Source organism: Pseudophryne corroboree, chromosome 4, assembly GCF_028390025.1.
Source record: "Pseudophryne corroboree isolate aPseCor3 chromosome 4, aPseCor3.hap2, whole genome shotgun sequence".
NCBI lineage: Eukaryota > Metazoa > Chordata > Amphibia > Anura > Myobatrachidae > Pseudophryne > Pseudophryne corroboree.
In genome coordinates this window covers 899967120-899986952 of record NC_086447.1, presented here as the reverse complement: position 1 = coordinate 899986952, position 19833 = coordinate 899967120, and the positions used below count along the sequence as shown (strand labels likewise).

The window sequence follows — 19833 nt, the reverse complement described above, 5'->3', positions numbered from 1 at the left end:
AGGGGAGAGTAGGGGGCGACAACGCAGAGGCCAACAGCTGAGGGGAGAGTAGGGGGCGACAACGCAGAGGGCAACAGCTGAGGGGAGAGTATGGGATCACAATGCAGAGGCCGACAGCGAAGGGGAGATTAGGGGATGACATTGCAGAGGCCAACATCTGAGGGGAGAGTAGGGGATGACAACGCAGAGGCCAACATCTGAGGGGAGAGTAGGGTATGACATTGCAGAGGCCAACAGCGAAAGGGAGAGTAGGGGATGACAACGCAGAGGCCCATGGGGGTTATTCAAATTCCACAATATGCTGTTGTTAGTGATTTGGGAATGGGTTTTGGGGCAAAGAGTTACTGGCCATGTACCCCATTAGGTCACACAGACGCACCGCACTGTGAGAGCCGGATGTATCTGTCCACTACAGGACCTCTAACAATAGGAAACAGAATGAGAAGGACATCTTTAGGAGGTTAGTGGAGAGGATGTACCAGAAGCAGAGACACTGGACATAGAATAAGAAGAGCACAGTGCCACAAGGCCAGAGAATGAATGATATACAGGAGAAGTGGGTGGTTGACTGGCTTGAAAGTGGGTGAGAGATCAGAAAGGTGGTGTGGGCAGAGGAGACCTTTTGACTTAGCCGTTAGTGCATCTTGGGTCTCAGTACTATGGGGGTAAATCAGACCTGAACGCTAGGGTGCGTTTTTTGCATCCCTGCGATCAGGTAGTCACCGCCTACAGGGGGAGAGCTGCACAAACAGCAGTTTGTGCAGTCTCTGCACAGCCCAGGACTTACTCAGCCGCTGCGATGATTGGGGCCGCAGCGGACGTCACGAATCCTCCCACAAAACGCCAGGTCCTTCCTGCGTTTTTCCGGACACTCCCTAGAAACGGTCAGTTGCCACCCACAAACGCCCACTTCCTGTCAATCTTCTTGCGATCGCCCGTACAATCGGATTTTTCGCACCATCCTGTTGCAGCCCGGCGCTACGTACCGTCACGCCTGCGCATTGTGGTGCATACGCATGCACAGTTCAGACCTGATCGCCCGCTGTGTGAAAACGCACAGCAGGAATCAGGTCTGAATTAGCCCCTGAGAGCAGTGCATTGCAGCAGCCACATAACTAGTTTGGACACACAGTGACTCGGCTGTAGTTGCAGTAGGATCAATCAGGGCCGTCAAGACAGATTGTGGGCCTGGGTGCTAGAGGGCTTATGGCCAAGCATGGGCATTTGGCCATGCCCATACGGGAAACTATTGATTTGGAATTCTATCCGCTGGCAATCAGTGCCGCCCTACTCTCTGCTCCCCTTGGGTCAAGATAGTTTCTTGAGAATAGGAGAGATGAACTCACAGGTAGAAGGGAAAGTGCCAGCGGAGAGACTGAGTGGTAATCTGAATGTGGCAATTGCTGAGGGAATATGTGGAAAGAGGAGTAGAGGGGACGGTGAGTGTGGAGAGCGGACTCTGCATATTGGGGGTAATTCAGACCTGATTCCTACTGTGCGTTTTCATACAGCGGGCAATCGTTTGCAGGGAGGGATCCTGACGTCAATTCCAGGCCCGGACAGGTTGAAGTGATCGCAGCGGCTGAGTAAGTCCTGGGCTGAGCAGAGACTGCACAAAATCTCGTTTGTACAGCTCTGCTACACATGCGTTCACACACTTGCACAGGCGTGTGCAAGCGTTTGCAGGGTGGGTGTCTGACGTCAATTCCGGGTCCCAAAAAAACTGAAGTGATCGCAGCGGCTAAGTCCAGAGCTACTCAGAAACTGCAAAAAACTTTTTTGTGCCGTTGGCTGCAAAAGCGTTTGCACACTTCAAAGCTAAAATACACTCCCCCGTAGGCGGCGACTATCTGATCGTAGCACAGCAAAAAATAGCTAGCGATCGATCAACTCGGAATGATCCCCATTACCTGGTAAATCCCGTCCTATGCGTTATAGAATGCGGTGATCACAGTGTCAGATATGTGACAGTTAAAGGGACTCTCCATCCTAAATGAATACTGTATATTGCACTTCCCTTACCCAGTTTAGGACCCCGGCCACAGATATAGTCATTATTTATAGTCTGCGTTCCATGTGTTGGCCACCCCGGCTGGAGCAGGTGTATACACGCCGCAGTCCGCGCTAGAACTGCCACTAATGCAACATTTTTAAACAAATATACAAAATACATTTACTTGGGGGGGGGTCATAAAGAAAGATGGGACAGTGCAGTGTTCCTGCAATATTGTATTATATGAAGTCCTACATACGATCCTGGTGCTCTTGCATTGCGCGTACACCATGCAGTGTAATTACCAACTGGCTCATTCCTATAATTAAATGTACCGCGACGTGTGCTCGTGTATACCCAAAACCTGCCGGATACTGACCCGGGAAACGTGACCAATACTTACATCCGTGTGCACTCATCAACCAACTGCATAAACAGGGCCATAGGGAGGAGGAAATGTATCAAGCCTCGGAGAAAGATACTATGGGGAGCTTCTCCACTGTATCAAATCAGCAACTTCTCCACTTTATCTCTCTCCAAGACTTGATACATTTCCCCCGTATTCTACTTGCTGTTGCTGGGTCTGAGCGGGAACTGGATATGATTCGATGGCTTCATACTATTGAAATGTGAAACAGGGTTGTGGGGCAAATGTACTAAGCTTTGGAGAGTGATAAAGTGGAGAGAGATAAAGAACCAACTAATCAGCTCCTGACTGTCATTTTTCAAACACAGTCTGTAACATGGGCGTTAGGAGCTCAATGGCTGGTACTTTATCTCTCTCCAGTTTATCACTTTCAAAAGCTTAGTACATCTCACAGTAGTGATAAAATGGAGAGAGATAAAGTGCCAGCCAATCAGCTCCTGCCATTTTTCTTGGCAGTTAGGAGCTGATTGGGTTGGTCATTTAGCTCTCTCAAGGGCTTAGTACATCTCCATCTGTGTGAGAAGAGATCTGCGTAGAACCTATAGGTGTGGCGGAGGAATCGGATGAGGTCTGCTCTGCATTGCAGTATAACGCCTGACCCCAGCCCCTCCCACATAGTGTACCGGATGTATTACTTGAGGAGAACTGGCTCAGGTCACATCAATGACACAAATCATTAAAAAAGTGCCAAATACTCAGTTTGGTTTTTAATAGACACACTGTAAAGATAACAACATTTTGTTTTTTACTTTTTCAAAATACAACATTTTATTTATTTCTTAACATCCGATAAATAAGAAAAAAAAAAAAAATATCCGCTAAATTGCAAGCAGTGAATTAACCCACACAATCCATCGATTTAAAAATACTACAGATTTCAGATCCTGCTCATACTAACATGTGCTTCAGCCCCGTCCCCTTCAACAAAAGAGGGTTACAAAAGTTTTACTCCGTAAAGTACACAAAGTAAATCTTAGAAGGTGTACGACAGGTGTTATTTCATTTCTAGGTATAAAAATATATTATATACACACATACACACAAGAAAGCTGGCACTTAGACAGGATACCCTGGAGCTCTGTCTGTTATATGCTGTGCACACACACACACACACCGACCTGCAGTACGTAATCTAGTTCTGGAACAACATCCCGTGCAGGAATGTGAAAGGCTTTGTATCCTACGTCGCTAAACACACAGGCGACAAAATATAAAACAACTGTACGCACATATTTTTACGTCTTTTGCAAAGCTGAGGTGTGAAGAGCAGATGGCTATTGTAATCCTAACTCAGAGATGGGCAAACCATGGGTGTCCCAGCAAGATTAGTTAGCATTCTGGTACTTGTAGTTCCCCAACGGCTGGAGAAGTATGTGCTGCCTAAGTTATCCGAAATAATAGGTTTCAAAAATCCTGTAGATAGGAATGTAAAAGATATGGGGTAAAATGGCCAAAAATAAGATGTGTCGTTGTTGATATCAATCTTCGGGTCCTATTTATCAACGTGTGATAAAACTTATTGTGCATGATAAAACTTGTTGCGTATGATAAATGGCACTCCAGCCAATCAGATCCTGTCATTTTTTTTTAAAACAAATGACAGTTGGGACTGAAGACGACAGTTGGGAGCGGATTGGCTTGAGCATCATTTATCATTTACAACGCGTTTCATCACTAGCTGATAAATGAGCCCCTTTATTTCTTTATAGGTTCATTTGTAGGCAGGTGAGGTTCTGGATTATAGGTATGATATACAGTACTGACATAGGCCAACATATTACTGTAGTGATAAGCACAAGCATCAGTATTACAACATGAAGACTTTTTTTCATACTTTCGTAACTTTTAGTATGAAACTTCCCCTACTCAAATGTGGACAAGTCAAAGCGGAGTTAACCATTTATTTATTTTTACACGTATTTATAGTCGGCTAGTGCAGGAGACTCCTGGCGCACCAAATGCCTCAGGAAACAACGCATTTTGTAATGCTTAATGACAAACAAAGAAAATACCTTAGTCCCATCTAGCTCCCGATACATAAAAAATCCAGAACATGTAAACATTAAAATAAATAAGACATAGAACAATGAAAAGGTTCCCAAAAGATCTCGAACAATAAAATGGAGAGGTGGGTAACGAGGATGAAGAAAATGAAACTGACGCGTTTCGCAGGGTTTGCTAATTTACTCTCCTTTTATTGTGGACCTAGCAATTCCGGAATTGTTCTTTGTATATGGAATTATGTAGGGTATATCTGTACAGAATAATTAATGACATGGAGAAAGAATAAAAGAGAGGAGTGTTTAAAGGCTATCTGGGTATTTGAGGTGAGAATATACATCACAGACCACTATAGAGTTGTGGGATGAAATAGATGCTGGTTCTGTGATACACAGTAAGAGGTTCCGTTAAAAAAAAAGTGTAATAAAACAAAGATTTTGGAATACTGTCCAGTTCCATAAGGCACAATCATACGACAGATCAAGCCACGGTATACCAGCCGAGTATATCTTGGGCAAGATAATCTAATTAACACAACTGAATAACACATTAGCAAACAGGTCCAGAGATAATCATTATAGCGCAGCTTGAGTGAAGATGGCACACACCTATTCGATACCCGGCTGATCAGGCGAAATGCTCCCGATACGATGGACAGTATGTATCAACCCGTGACCTGCTGTAAGACAGCAGCAGGGAGGTAAGTGGCTCCTCTATGGGGATCGGGAGGTCGGCTGTGCATTACAAAAGATGCGGCCTCCCGATCCTGACCGTTGCAGGAGTATTATAAGTGGTTTATCGGGTAACGCTTCTGCATACACACCTATACAATGGTCGGCCGTTCATACAATATCAGGAGCACAGGGCGAAGATTGTATAGGTGTTTACCCAGTTTAAATCAGATTGGGATAACTGTGGCTTCAGTAATAAGGGTACTGTATAAGACATTTCCTTTTAAAGGGCTCTGGCAAAAAAAATATAACATGCAGCTACTGGGACACTGTACTTTATGTACAACTCTGAATTTGGTGAACAAGACTGCACTGCAAGTCTATAGGAATGCACTTAGGAATGCCTAAGTACTCCAGTTCACTTTAAGCCAAGGAGGACTAATTGCTCCGCTCGCACTTCTTTGCTTGGTAAAGCCAAGCAAGTAATGTGTACAGTATTCTGATCATTTGGCCAGTATGAATGCTATATAAGAAAAGTCTTTTTATACACTGTTTAAAGTTATTATTATTTTTTTTTCTATCTACGGTGACAGAGCACCTATAGGCAGGCCTATGGATTAGTCATGTACAATGGGCAGCTAGTTCTGCTAGCTTGTAGTGCTTATAGCCTTGAATGCTCCCATGTATAATTATACAGCAGTTCATATTTTTTCAGTTACATGAATGACCGCATTGGGCCTAGAACCTTACAAAAGGTTACGTCGATGTTATACTGGGCCTCTATTGCTTTTCGTTGTGTTAAATAGCGCAATTAAAGGGCTAACCTATATCAAATTACTGGACCGGACTGTACACAGACATTTAGCCAATCATAAGCGTATCACACACCAGACGAGGAAGGCGCTTTACCCATCAAGAAAATAAAGGTAGAAGGAATTGGTTTGTAATATTTAAGATTTAACACCATAGACTATTATTTAAAGTGCGCCCTCGTCACTGGAGGCAGCTGAAGCGTTATTCACAAAGATCCACGCTATGAGAGAATGCAGTGTATAAATTCACGGGGGACCAGCGAAACCTCCGAGGGACTTGGGTAAGTGACCACTACAGCCATGTGAGCACAGCCGGCAGAGCCGGATAAGGTCAGATGGGATCTCAATACCTGTAAATGGTCTTATTGGGAAATTAGGATACAAAATATCCTTTTTCTTTTTTATTGGAGTTTTAATGATAAGATCGTAAAGGGACGCAGGGTCACTGGTAATATATTATAGTGCAAAACTGAATTCAGGAAACATTGGGGCGCAGCGTTGATCAATATCTTTCGTGACATTCACCTTTCGTGGCCACCTTGACAGTGCTTGACCCACAAACGTCAACAATACCAGAGCCAATGTATAAAGTCTGGTGGGCCTTGCCCCCCACCCCCCAACCAGGAAATGTTGCACTGCAGCAAATTACGAATAGCATATATTGATGCACCGTTGTTGCTTTCGGCAAAATACGACTTCGCTCTTCACGACAACCATCATTTAATCCATAACAAAGCAATAAGAAGAATTAAAAGCTGGTTGTGGAATCAAATGTTATGCGCACAGTATACAATGTATTAGATGAGGCAGGTTGCGAGCGGCAGAGATGTATAAATGGAGGATGGTCAATCAGCAATTCTGAAAACCGGGTCCGAGAGGACTTTAGAGAAGTTATATAATTGCTTACAAATATTATTTAACCTTGAAGCCTCCTCCAAAATCATAATCCGGACCAGACTGTTGGGTGTTTGATGACATTTCGGATACTGGCATTTTAACCCCTCATTTTTTTATTTTATTGACTGCTTCAAAAGCCAGACAGCAATTGTGTTTGCCAGACAGAGCGAAGGCTTATAATGACCGTAACATGCGTTAGACAGAAAGATCTTTATATAACCACAGGTATGAGTGACTCATAACCTGACTAGGCCCTGTGTCAATTTTTGCCACCTGGGGCTCAACCGATCAGAAACGGGAAGCCTGGGTGTACGGGGGGGAAGGGGACGCATTATAAAGAGATCTCTTACCCGCTGGGCAATAATTGCCCTTATTTTATGACAAGTAAAAGTCAACATTAATAAAGAACGCCCTCATACAATAGTGCTCAGCCTGGGTCAGGCTTATCTTGGGTTCCATAATTAAAGGCAAACCAATGTGTGTGCCGTTTACCGCAACAATGCAGAACCCCCCGTCTCCCCCATCAAATACTGGTTTATGTTAAGATATCCCCATGGACCCTTGTGTATATAAAAAACACACATACTGTATTATGAAGACTGCTTATATTCTGCATTCAGCATCCCCGCGAGCATTTCACTAATGGATCAGCCCCAAGGAATGAATGCAGCAGTGATTACGCTACTACCTGTTCTGAATATCTCCGGGGTGGGGCGACATGTACCTAGGAAGGCTATTATTTCAGCAGAAATATTAAATGTATTTCCACAAGGTCCCTTTATCAATGACTACACCACATAGAAGAGATAGGGCTTGGCTGTGGATGCAGAACCACGGCTAACATGTATAAGAGGCCACAAATCCCAGCCCCATTTAAACTGCAGAACGGTCGCAGAATACATATATATAGAATACAGCCCCTAGGAAAAGACGGGGTGGGTGGAACGCTCCACAGGGGCAACAGGATGTAATACACTTTGGCCTTCCAGACTGCAAATATACAAACGTCACTCTGATTCCCAGATTGTCAGGTGTTCATTATTTTTCTAGTTAAGATTTAAAACCAAAAACTACTTTCTCATCCAAAGGCACGAGGGCATTATATTGCCACTTTTATAAAACCATTTTTATTTTATTTTTTAAATAGAATTTGCTGGCAATCCTTTTATCCAAGCAACGTCACGCGGTTTTCCAGAACACCGCGACCTGGAGCTGTCTTTGGCGTGGTACGAACTCTGTCGACATCTCCCGGCAACCAACCAATGTATTCCATGGTGGGTTTTTTCTGTTTAGTTCTTAAAAATTGCGAGTCCCTGGAATTACTATAGCAAAAAGGACAAAAACGCCACACACAAAAAAAAAAAAAAAAATCCATAACAATTCTGTACCTTCATCCAGTGAAGAGTAAAATCCTCAAATAGATAAGTCCCTTAAAGTGCCCGGAACAAAAGAATATAAGACAGTAATCATCAACCAGTAAGAAAAGGATGAAATGTCTAAGTTGTTCGGGAGGCTGGAGACGCCATCCTCATCTGAAGCCATCCGGGAGTTCGATGCAACATGAAGAATGAAAATGTGCCCGTGCGCAGACTTTTCGGACGACCCATCAATGTCAGTGCTGCAGTGGGGCATCTAAAGTGTGCTATCCAGTTATGACAATATTTGTCCATGGTTGGGAAGCTACTGCCACCAGCTACCTACCCTCCTAGACAATTTCCTGATAGGCTAGAGAAGAGAGTTCTTCCTTTGTAGCGCCTGTTACAAAGCCAGAAGGGTGGGGGAGTTCAACGAATCAGAAGACTGGTCCCCGCTGCTGCTGCTGCGACGGTGGGCTTTAGAGCAAGATTCTGAAGGAGAGGTGGACGAATCCTGATCCAGCACACTTGGGTAAGTGAAGACGAGGTTGGCGGCGTTAGGGGTGCTTGGCGGTGTTGAAGTCATAACCACTGGTGTGTTGAGGGGCTCCTCGTTGAAGAAGTTGCCGCCGATGTTGATGGGTTTAATCACAGACCTCTGAGTTTTGTCGCCACTGGCGATGGCGGAATTCCCGATGTCTTCCTCGACCGGTTCCTGTTTGACGACCACTCTGCTCCCCATCATCGCACGGACAGCGTGAGCGTTGTGGGAGGGGCCGGTCCTCTCGTCTGGGTGTATCTTACACATGGGCGAGTGGGCGACCAGCATGAATTCCAGTTTATCCTTCTCCTTTTGTAATTCCGCGATTTCCTTTTGCAGCCCTGATTTTTCTTGTTCCAGTTTTTCAGTTTCCTAAAAGGGAAAATCGAGGTTTAATATTAAATTTGCCATAGAAATAAAATTAAAGCAGTGATCAACTACGGAATGAATGAATTGCTCTATGAAAAAATAAAATCGGGGAAAAAAATAATAAAAAACAAAACAAAAAAAAGACAACCCCCCACCACCAAATAAAACCCACAGCGTTTAATATATTTATATTACCCTCCTATGGATGACCAACTCATTGACTTGAACTTGACAGTAAGTAAGCGCTGTTCAAAATACATCATTTTTTTCTAACGTGTTTTTCAAGCATGCAATTACATCATCAGGCAGAGTTGCTCCTTATACTGTCCTTGGACATGATTTAGATCTGCTGTGCTATCTGAACTGCATATGACTGCATTCTGACAGCAACCCAACGCCTATCAAAAAGGCATAAAAACCGGGCAACGTTTGAAGAGGTTATAAACGCACGGAATAAAATCACAGTGAGAACATGGTTGACGGAGGGCTTGTGTTGGCCAACAATTTAAGGGAAGCTGAAGGTGCAACTTGCGCTGAGTTTCATAATGATGCTCCACCCCTTACGTATTTCATCGTAAGATCGCTATTTTTACTGTGCACTTTTAGAACTACAGGTCAGCAAACAATTTCTTTATAATTAAATCTCACAGTCCTTTCATTGGCTTTGACACAGTACAGAAGTATAGTACAACATCGGACATTGGCCCTCATTCCGAGTTGATCGCTCGCTAGCTGCTTTTAGCAGCCGTGCAAACGCTAAGCCGCCGCCCTCTGGGAGTGTATCTTAGCTTAGCAGAAGTGCGAACAAAAGGATCGCAGCGCTGCTACAAAAAAAAGATTGTGCAGTTTTGAGACCTACTCCTAGCTTGCGATCACTTCAGACTGTTTAGTTCCTGTTTTGACGTCACGAACACGCCCTGCGTTTCCCCAGCCACACCTGCGTTTCCATCTGACACGCCTGCGATTTTTTACACACACTCCCTGAAAACGGTCAGTTCCCAGCCAGAAACACCTACTTCCTGTCAATCACTCCGCGGCCATCAGTGCGATTAAAAAGCATCGCAAGACCTTATGCGAAACTGCATCGGCTGTTGTGAAAGTACGTCGTGCGTGCGCACTGCATACGCATGCGCAGAAGTGCCGCTTTTTTACCTAATCGCTGCGCTGCGAACGAAAACAGCTAGCGATCAACTCGGAATGACCCCCGTTAAGCAGTCGGAGGTGTTGAAATTGGCCACATGGGTTCCTGACTTAAGCCATCATCAGCAAGTGAAGGAAGCAGATAAGAGCTACATACTGCCTGGAGCTTGTCGGTTAACTCCCGTCGTCTGTTGCGACACTTTGCGGCTGCCAGTTTATTCCTTTCTCTCCGGACTCTCCGTTTTTCCTCTTCCTCCGGTGACAGCTGTGGATGAACAAGAAAATGGAAAAAGAAAATTAAGCAAAAGAGTACGTAACAGCCCGTCCTCTGCGGTCACAAAAAGCAAAAAATCCGTTGATTTTGTAGGAAGTGGTGGTGTTCTGGAATTGTGCAAGTCTAGGGAGTGTGCTAATCACATCACACCGGGATAGCAGAGACACTTTCTGTGGTCAGAACAAATATACATTTCGCAATGTGCCTAGATGTCCTCCTAGTTTTGACGTCAAGTGGAAATATGCCTTTGTTTATGTGAAAAAAGGAGTTAAATCCTCAGATGGAATTGAGGAGCAAGGCAGCAGAATAACACCAGAGACTGGGAATGTTCAGAAACTTCGCAACCACCGGCTTGTCCTGACCTTTCGGTGCCAACAACGAGAATCAGTGAAACGCGTAGGTCCTGCTGACTCTGATTGTTTGCACAAGAGGTTGAGGGAGTTGGGGCAGGCGTCTACAACGTGTGGTGGCGACACAGAAACATGCCTATCAAGATTTAAACAGTGGAACTTACAGGAGATCAAAGAGGGACAATTTAGAATGAATGATGAAACAGGGATTTGGGGGTATAATTACTACTAGGCGGTTCATCAAAGGTGACCAACATCGTTGGGTTTGGCCAATATTTTTTAAAACGGCAACATGAATCAAAGCTAAATCAGGCTTGTTTAGCATCAATACATGTTGCCGTTTTAAAACACAGCCACCGATACCCCTTGGGGTCCAAATAAAGAGGGTATTTGTGAACAGGCAACTGTTCCGGAACCAAACACACCAACCTGGTTTTGCCTTTTAACCGCTTCAGTGGTATGCATGGATTTCCGTGCATACTACCTACTGATTCCCTGGGGACAGCTGTGCAGTGCGCACGGCGCCCGGAATCATCAAACTCCATTATGGAGTTAAGCCCACGCCCCCGGACTCCTATTGGCCGGGGGGGGCGGGTTTAGCTGGATAAAGGCTTATGGTGATTCCCGGGCGCCGCAAGGCAGCCGGGTATCAGTGCTGGCGATCGTCAGGCGATAACCTCACCCTGTCCCGTCACTCGCCCCCCCCTGCACCTTCCCCCCTGCTCCCACGCCAATTTAATCCCTTTCTATGCCTAACAAGCACTACACAGGCAAAAACTACAGCTGAGCACACACTATACTACTGTCTGGCAGATCATCTGCCAGATCTGGCTGGTTGGAATGAAAATCTGGTAATGGATGAGAACAAATGAAAAAGTGACCATTTGCTCCCAAACACTGGAAAACGGTCAAAAACTGACGTTCAGACAAATTGGTTCAATCAGTGAATTATTTTTTAATGCTTTCTGAGAGCCAGATTTACAACCTTTGCTCAAGAGTGAAAATCTGTGCTAAACCCAAGACAAACAGAGATTATATCACATATAACACATTTAGAATAAAGTACCGGTAACAACTGGGCTGCATAAAAAGCAATTGCAGTTTTCCAATCTGCGCCATTACAGTCCAGGTTTTAAGGATATCCACGCTTGAGCACAAATGACCTAATCAGTACCTCAGTCAATTTGATTTAACCCTCTGGACTCAAGAAGGAGATCCTTGAAACCCAAACTGCAATGGCGGAGTTTGGGGAAACTCCGCTCTAGAGCCTTGTAGAAAGAGAATGTGGTTTTGAGCTTTATTCAACAGGAAAACATTACTACGTGGGTCGGTTAAGAGTGAAATCTCAATGGAGGAGAGAACATGGGGGCAGATGTATTAACCTGGAGAAGGCATAAGGAAGTGATAAACCAGTGATATGTGCAAGGTGATAAAGGCACCAGCCAATCAGATCCTAACTGCTAATTTACATATTGGAGCTGATTGGCTGGTGTGTTTATCACCTTGCACATATCACTGGTTTACCACTTCCTTATGCCTTCTCCAGGTTAATACATCTGCCCCATGATCCGTACTTCTATATATGCAGCCAAAATACCAGATATATTTGAAGGGGAATTTAAAGGGCTTGGAAAGGGATGTGTAAAATGCCCTGTATACCAGGGCTGGCCAAACCAGTCCTCGAGATCTACCAACAGTACACATTTTCCAGACCACCTAGCTGGTGCACAGGTGTAGTCATTACTAATTAAGATGTGCTGCATTCATTCCTAACTGACAATTCTACAGATCTCTAGGAGGCCTGGAAAACATGAACTGTTAGTAGATCTCGAGGACCGGTTTGGCCAGCCCTGCTGTATACAGATGGCAGCCTCCAGTTACCTGCTCATCTCTCCTTCTCCTGCCAGCGGTAGTGCCAATGGTTTTGATGACCCCCGGCCGCTGTAGGGCGGCATGGCCACCAACTGAAGGGAGGTTGGGCACAGAGTGTCCGTAAGAATGCGGTCGCCCATAAGGATTGGACATGGAGGTAATGACGGTAGGCTGGACCATCCACTGCAAGTCCTGGCTGGTGGTGATGGCATTGATGGTGGGAATAAAGGCACTGCTGGATCCTGGCATCTCGTTCCGGAATTTCTGCAGGGAGAAGAATGGAACCATTAGGAGACGAGGGATAAGAGACATAAGACAACAGGTCAAGGAGATGACGGACAGCTGGGGCACAGAAGTGTCTACGGCTGGCCAACACGAGCCCATCAGCAGGGAGAGTGGAGTGTCAGGGTTATGACTTTGCCATGTACTGCCAACTCTCGCAGGCTGGTAGTGGTGGCCTTCCAGTGGGATTTTCACCATGCCATACCATTCATTATAATCAATAGCTGACAATGTGGATGTTAAAAGGTCATACAAAGCAATATTGCAGCAGGGCTGGCAACTCGGCATTTCCTGTTTATGGGAGTGTGGGGGTGGGTTGTTATACCATAACCCAGCACTGCACCCCCAGCTAATCGCTGACACAGAGGAGCAGCTGCCGACAGCTCACCAGTAAGAAACTGCCAATGCTACCTCTCAATGCCAGCGGCCAGTGTGGTGGTGCCGCCAGGAAAATATGTGCCCCCTAACCCTTGTGCCGTTTTATATCTCCAGATGTCTGAATGCTCATCTTAAACTGGTGGAGCCTCTTACGCGGCTCTGTTGTCACCTCAGTGCACACCGTGCTATGTCATCGCTTCCTCTATTCATCATCCTTTCCGAATCTACTGTACAACCTGCACAAATACATCGCAACAACCGCCGCTGTCATCTGCCGTCTGAAATCATCCAGCTATAAGTGTTCCCATTGCCTTCATACAGCGGGTGCAGCTAACTTGTGGCCGTGCCAATGTAAAGCCTACAAAACAATTACAAACCAGCAGAACAGGACTAATCCAAAAGGCCTGGCCAGCGTCGTACGCAGCAGAGCACAAGCATGCAACAAGAGACAATGGGTCTATAGTTTTTTTTAAAAGGCGGCCAGCTCCTAGAGGGATGAGCCACATGGGACTTGTAGTCCATCACCAGCATCTGAGGCTGTCGTACGCGTTCTTATCTATTGGAAAGACGGAGAACAGGATGTTTTGTCCTCCCTAGACGTAGAACATGTCGGCAAACACTCGTTTGGGTGAGGTTGAGTTTCCTCTGCACCTGGCTGAGGATGAAGGTAAAATATGAGAATTGCACCCAGCCACAGAGAGGGAGAGAGAGAGTGAGAACAAGGACAATACAATGATGTGCCGCAGGCTAGATCTCCTGTGCTACGGAAAACATCTGTGCTCCGAGCAGACACCTGATTCAGCCTGACACCTGAACATTTAACCCCTTCTGCCTCTTTATGTATCCTCATGTCTCGTCTATAAATTCACGGACACAAGGACACTGGTACATGGCATCTTACAGGGTGATGGGGACTACATATGTAGGACGTCTGACCTATGAACGCGTCCTGATGAAGAGTTTGTGCTGGAGAACTGACTTCTGGCGCGTGGAACCCTATACCCATAGTAATGGTGGATATCGCCCACCGCCTCTCAGGGGATGCAGACTAGATTTAGAAATATTAATATAATATAAAAGCGATGGGAAGTAGAGAGGTTTCTTCAGGGGCAGCGGTTCACTGCAATGTTGTGTCATAGACTGACGGTGCCTTAATATCGCAGATACGATACTAACCAATTGGCGCATTGGAGAGTGAATCAGTGAGGCCGGCCGCAGCGTACGGTCAGATCTGACCGTTAACCGCATTTACAGCCAGGAGTAAATCAATGTCCGAACTATCGCCAAAGAGGCGTTTACAGGGACGGGCAGGAATTATCAGCCCGCACACGCAGGGATTTGTGCATGCGTGTAGAGTTACGCGCATCTGCACGACAGCGCCAAAACTGTCCATACGTTTAGTTAAATAGCCGTCGTCATAATCAGTGAGCCCTTATATGCCTCTATACTTGGTGTTTATACTAGAGATGTGTTTTAAAACGTGTGTATTTACCCATAAGCGCAACACACCCTCTCTAAACTACGCTTACGTGCAAACCTTATTACTACCGTATCAGCTGCGACAGAGAATTGCGCATGGCTTTGAATTGCCCATAGATGTGTACCAGGGACGTGCAGTCAGGGGAGGCAGAGCCTCCCCTGTCAATACTCTCTGTCAGTACTCCAGAGTTTTAACTATAAAAATGATTAGACTAATACAAAGAAGATATCTATAACTCAGAAACATCTTCTTTGTACTAAAGTAATCATTTGTATAGTTAAAACTCCAGTTTTGCAGATCTCTCTGGAACTGCAGGGAGAAACGAGAGGTGAGGCAGCAACAGCTATGCCTCACATCTCATGGCTGGGGACTGCTGCAGCGATGCGTGTAGAGCGAGGCGGGGCTACACAGAGACCAATCCCACCACTTAAAAAAAAGCCAAGTGAGGCATGCCTCAAAGTGGCTACAGCTATGATTGGGGACCTCGGATGTGTCATGTGACCATCCAGGAAGCAACCGGAGCTCCGTTAGCAGCGCATTGGCCGAGGCTGCCTATTTTAAGCATCCCGGACCCGCTGTGAGAAAACCTGGAGGCACATGTGAGCCGAGCGCATACCTTCACCTGCACAAGTGATGAAGGCATCTCCCACTCCGCCACCGGGCCCCGCATACCGGGAGAACTCAGAGATTGCGGCACCTAGCAGATGATGCCTGACCGCATTCCGGGGGAGCGGTGCGCAGACCCGAGTCTCCTGTCCACTGCCCGCCGCCGATCTCAGTCTCTCCTTTCCCACATCAGCAGTCCAGCGGCGAGTGACAAGAGAGAGCACTGCCAGAGAAAGATGGGGGCAGGCACCCGGCTGAAGTGAGGCAATGCGTGGGCCCAGACCTGTCTCTCATTATATAGATATGTGCATACTTATCATTCTGTGACTGTGTTATTTTTATATGAGTGCAGTGCCTTTTTTTTCTCCTTTATCTATATTTCTATAAAGGTAAGCTGAGGGGGGTGATGGGGGGGGGGGGGGTTAGGTTACCTTTGCAGGGGGAGGGTTAGGTTACATTGCAGGGAGGGAGAGATAGGGTTAGGCACCCTTGGGAAGGTTAGGGTTAGGCTGCGGGGAGGGTTACGGTTAGGCTGCAGGGGAGGGAGGGATAGGGTTAGGCTGCGGGGGAGGGAGGGTTAGGGTTAGGCTGCAGGGGAGGGTGGGTTAGGCTGCGGGGGAGGGAGGGTTAGGCTGCAGGGGAGGGTGGGTTAGGGTTAGGCTTCAGGGGAGGGAAGGTTAGGGTTAGGCCGAGGGGGAGTTATGGTTAGGCTGCGGGGGAGGGAGGGTTAGGTTGTGGGGGAGGGAGAGTTAGGTTTAGGCTGCAGGGGAGGGAAGGTTAGGGTTAGGCCACGAGGGAGGGTGAGGGTTAGACCGCGGGGGAGTTAGGGTTAGGCTGCGGGGAAGGGTTAGGGTTAGGCTGCAGGGGAGGGTGGGTTAGGCTGCGGGGGAGGGTGGGTTAGGCTGCGGGGGAGGGAGGGTTAGGCTGCAGGGGAGGGAGGGTTAGGGTTAGGCTGCAGGGGAGGGAAGGTTAGGGTTAGGCCGAGGGGGAGTTAGGGTTAGGCTGCGGGGGAGGGTTAGGGTTAGGTTGCGGGGGAGGGAGAGTTAGGTTTAAGCTGCAGGGGAGGGAAGGTTAGGGTTAGGCCACGAGGGAGGGTGAGGGTTAGACCGCGGGGGAGTTAGGGTTAGGCTGCGGGGGAGGGTTAGGCTGCAGGGAGGGTGAGGGTTAGACCGCGGGGGAGTTAGGGTTAGGCTGCGGGGGAGGGGGAGGGTTAGGCTGCAGGGAGGGTTAGGCACCGCCGGGGAGGGTTTGGGATTAGGCTGCAGGGGGGAAGGTTTAGACTGCGGGAAAGGAGGGTTAGGGTGTTTTGGGATCAGGGTTAGCTTTTATAATTAGCCAGTGTCAGTATTTTAAACATTCGGATGACACTGTCTGTATTATGCATCCTGACTGCCGGGATCCCAATATCAACGTATCTATATATCAATTATATATATATATATATTTATTTATTTATTTTTTTGTATAATGTGTGTAAATCTGTCTCTGATGCTAGCCAGTGCCTCCCCAGCCATCAACCTCACCGCACGTCACTGATGTGTACAAACAGCACTGAAGCATACCTGGTGCGCAAAACGGACTTCTACTCACCTCCATATCACACAGCAACATTGTGGCTACCGCTAAGGCATTGAAAATATGTTAAAAAAAAAAACGAAATCCTTTTCATAATGTAGCGTATAGAAGAATATAAATAATAGTATATAGGGGCTGATTAATCAACGAGTTTTCAAACTCGTTGTGTATGATAAATGGTGCTCCAGCCAATCAGCTCCTAACGGTCATGTGTTTGAAAAATGACAGTTGGGAGGTGACTGGCTGGAGGTACCATTTATCATACGCAACGAGTTTTAAAACTCATTGCATATGGCAAAATGCGTAGAGATATATAAACACACATATACATACATATATATATATATATATATATATAATCTCGAACCTCAGGGACCTGGACAGGTCTCAGTTATACAAAGCACATGTACAGGGAAGCAGACAAGACATTGCGTGTCTGGGACAAATATATTCAAACATACTGCCAGGAGGAGGAACAAGCAAATTGGAGCAGCGGCAGGTGTGCAGGGTGGAGGTCACATCATAAGTGCTCTATATCCACTTCCTGGGATTTTATACATGACAAATAGAGGATCCCCAATTTCTTGCACATCTAATCTTTTTTTTTTTTTGCATTGTCAGTTCTCTTCGTTACACAAGTGGTAAGTTATAAAACCCTGAGGATAAGGACAGAGAGAAAGATTTGCAGCCAGTCTACAAAGCAGGAATTGTACTGTGCAGACATATATTGTAGCCCATGACTGCCACGGAAATTGGGGGCAGTGGGTGACTATGCAATACAGGATTAAGAGCCACGTCCTGCACGTGGATCAGAAGATGGAGCCACATAAACTGCGGAACATGGAGAACGTGGATTCTCTTCTACAAGTTGGTTCGAAACATTAGCTGCAAAAGAGGGTAACTCAGAGAGATAGATGGACTGGGGGGTAGTTACATATATTACCTATATATACACCTGTGCTGCAGTTACACATCCTGTACAAAGGACAGCAGGCAGTTACGTATCAGAGCGAGGACACAGAAGGGATCAGAAACAATACAATGGGATGGAACATGGACACAGCAGCTACATAGTTACCAGGAGCTGTAAATCAGGACAGGCTCATCCTGGTGCATGGAAACTTCCTTCTCAAGGCATAAAGGCAGCCCAGGAGGGAGAGGCAGGAAATCTGCATTGCATAATCGCCTCCCACTGTAAAACCAACTTCCTCTGATCTCCTTCCCCTTTACACTGTGTGCTCCATTTACTTAATGCCCAGGTGTGGTCACAGGCGCTCCCAGGGCTCCTGGCTTAACCCCTGACTGCCCGGGGGAGAGCAGCACGGTATAAACAGGGGAAAAAGGGTTACCAAGCAAAAAAACACACAAAGGGCAAAGTAGCTGCAACGTGCAACACGTCCTAAGCTTAGGGCTGATATATAATATAAATTAAAAGGACACATTTTATAGAAGTCCCCTTATTGGCAGCAATCACTCTCCTGGGTACTCTCAACATTGTAGGTAGAGAAACTTTACTGTCATGCAGATGGATCACGGATTGCGCAGTGATGTTCCCTTGCAAACTAGAAGCTTATTCAAAATGGTTAAAAAAAAAAAAGAAAGTTTTATATATATATATATATATATATATATATATAGATAGATAGATAGATAGATAGATAGATATGGGTGTGGTATGGAAGGTAGATAGTGACTAGGTCGACAGTGTCTAGGTCGACCACTATTTGTCGACAGTAACTAGGTCGATAGGGTCTTTAAGTCGACAGGTCAAACAGTCAACATGAGTTTTTTATGTTTTTTTGGTGTTGTTTTCTTCGTAGAGTGACCGGGAACCCCAATTAGTGCACCGTGTCCCCTCGCATGGCTCGAACTTCGGGCAAGGTGCCTCGCACCGTTACCGCAGCGCTCAGCACAGATTACCATTCCAATCGTAGACCATGTGGATTGTTAAGTATGAAAAGGTTAAAAAAAGAAAGAAAAAAAATCGTGAAAAACTCATGTCGACCTTTTGACCTGTCGACCTAGAAACCCTGTCGACCTGGTTACTGTCGACCAATAGTGGTCGACCTAGATAGTGTCGACCTAGTTACTGCCAACCTAGAGACCAAATTATATATATATATATATATATATATATATATATACACAGGTTGAGTATCCCATATCCAAAATGCTTGGGACCAGAGGTATTTTGGATATCGGATTTTTCTGTATTTTGGAATAATTGCATACCATAATGAGATATCATGGTGATGGGACCCAAGTCTAAGCACAGAATGCATTTATGTTTCATATACACCTTATACACACAGCCTGAAGGTCATTTAATACAATATTTTTAATAACTTTGTGTATTAAACAAAGTTTGAGTACATTGAGCCACAGAAAACAAAGATTTCACTATCTCACTCTCACTCCAAAAAGTCCGTATTTTGGAATAATCCGTATTTTGGAATAATCCGTATTTCGGAATATTTGGATATGGGATACTCAACCTGTATATATATATATATTTTTTTTTTTTGCCGACTGTTCTGGTGGGCAAATCGCGTTGTTGCAACAGAGTACGGCTTTTTGCAAGCCACACACACACACACACACACACACACACACACACACACACACACACACACACACACAATATATATTATTTTAGGTTTAATATAAACCTGCACAAACATGTTCAATTACAGTATCTCTGGAATGGTAAAAAGTTACAAAGACCAGATACACTGGCTCAGTTATCTGCAAACTTTCTGGCTGTTAGTTTTTGCCTACACCCCTCTCTTCTATAAGATAATAAAACAATC

The 19833-nt window shown here is 45.7% G+C and overlaps 1 protein-coding gene across 2 annotated transcripts in view; it reads right to left on the bottom strand.

Annotated features, from left to right (window-relative positions):
* Positions 1-3096: 3096 nt before the first annotated feature.
* The window catches only part of FOSL2 (FOS like 2, AP-1 transcription factor subunit), a 31736-nt gene continuing 14999 nt past the window's right edge, over positions 3097-19833 (bottom strand). The window contains exons 1-4 of one of the 2 annotated variants that reach the window (XM_063918906.1): positions 18102-18228; positions 12712-12966; positions 10364-10471; positions 3097-9069 (exon numbers count right to left, since the gene is read on the bottom strand). In XM_063918906.1, the coding sequence (XP_063774976.1) occupies positions 8560-9069; positions 10364-10471; positions 12712-12951 (858 nt within the window). In that variant the 5' untranslated portion in view covers positions 12952-12966; positions 18102-18228 and the 3' untranslated portion in view covers positions 3097-8559. Of the gene's footprint in view, positions 9070-10363; positions 10472-12711; positions 12967-18101; positions 18229-19833 lie in introns of those variants that run through there. The other variant, XM_063918905.1, reaches the window with a different exon arrangement.